Source organism: Penaeus monodon, chromosome 21 (genome assembly GCF_015228065.2).
Source record: "Penaeus monodon isolate SGIC_2016 chromosome 21, NSTDA_Pmon_1, whole genome shotgun sequence".
Classification (NCBI taxonomy): domain Eukaryota; kingdom Metazoa; phylum Arthropoda; class Malacostraca; order Decapoda; family Penaeidae; genus Penaeus; species Penaeus monodon.
In genome coordinates this window covers 30,401,960-30,402,870 of record NC_051406.1, presented here as the reverse complement: position 1 = coordinate 30,402,870, position 911 = coordinate 30,401,960, and the positions used below count along the sequence as shown (strand labels likewise).

The window sequence follows — 911 nt, the reverse complement described above, 5'->3', positions numbered from 1 at the left end:
CTATGTGAGTTTTTTCATGTAAACAATTTCCCCTTTTTGGGGATCATATAATTGATGAAGATAATTAGCCATTTAATACAAAAAAATTTTGCTCTTAATTATCTTTATACATGTATCAAATTAACATATTTTGTAATATTCTCTTAGCAGTAACATTTTATTTGGTGCATGAAAATGTTTTAAAAGTTATTGGAAGTGTGAGTTAATTAATTTGTACCATCTTCAGATTGGAGGATGCTTTTGTCTAACAGAAATAGCTCATGGCACCAATACCCGAGGCATGAGGACTGAGGCCCGCTTTGACTCCAAGACTCAGAGCTTCATCCTCCACACTCCAGATTTTGAGGCTGCAAAGTGTTGGTCAGGGAATTTGGGTAGGTTAAAGGTTGTTCAGCAGTATGAAAAAAAATATCCAACTACTTCTTTGATGTTATGGTAACATTTCATAAAAACCTTTAATTAATTGAATCATCCAGCTAAGTCTGAGCTACCTCTTGCATGTAGATAACTACACCTTGAAGCCATGTCACTGGTAGGATGTTTTCCCACCTCTATATAGGTGTGAATGATACTTAGCCTTGGTACTTGATCTTCCTTCCAGCCTAAAAACAAGAGAAACCTGTTCCTTCCTATCCCTGTATCACCTAGTGAACCTTCTCCTATGTGTCTGGGTGGCTTTTCTTTCTATCTAGTCCTCCCTCTTTAACCCCTAGAAGCCATCATATTCTCCATTCCAACCCCAGTCCCCTTTGTCTAGGACCCTCTTAGGTTTCCTCCAAGGATGGTGAGTTACTCAAGAAAATAATGTTTTTTATTACTTATTTTAGATACCCATATACAAGCATAGTACTGTGTAGATTTTTATATTTTTCCATTTTCTTTCGTACCCAAAGACCCCAGGAAAATGTGGT

At 36.9% G+C, this 911-nt stretch overlaps 1 protein-coding gene across 1 annotated transcript in view; it reads left to right on the top strand.

Moving 5' to 3' along the window:
* Nucleotides 1-226: 226 nt before the first annotated feature.
* Nucleotides 227-911, top strand: part of LOC119586420 (peroxisomal acyl-coenzyme A oxidase 3-like) — a gene marked incomplete at both ends in the record, with an annotated part of 36,523 nt that continues 35,838 nt past the window's right edge. Inside the window, 1 exon segment of the mRNA XM_037935142.1 lies at nt 227-374. Coding sequence (XP_037791070.1) covers nt 227-374 — 148 coding nt within the window.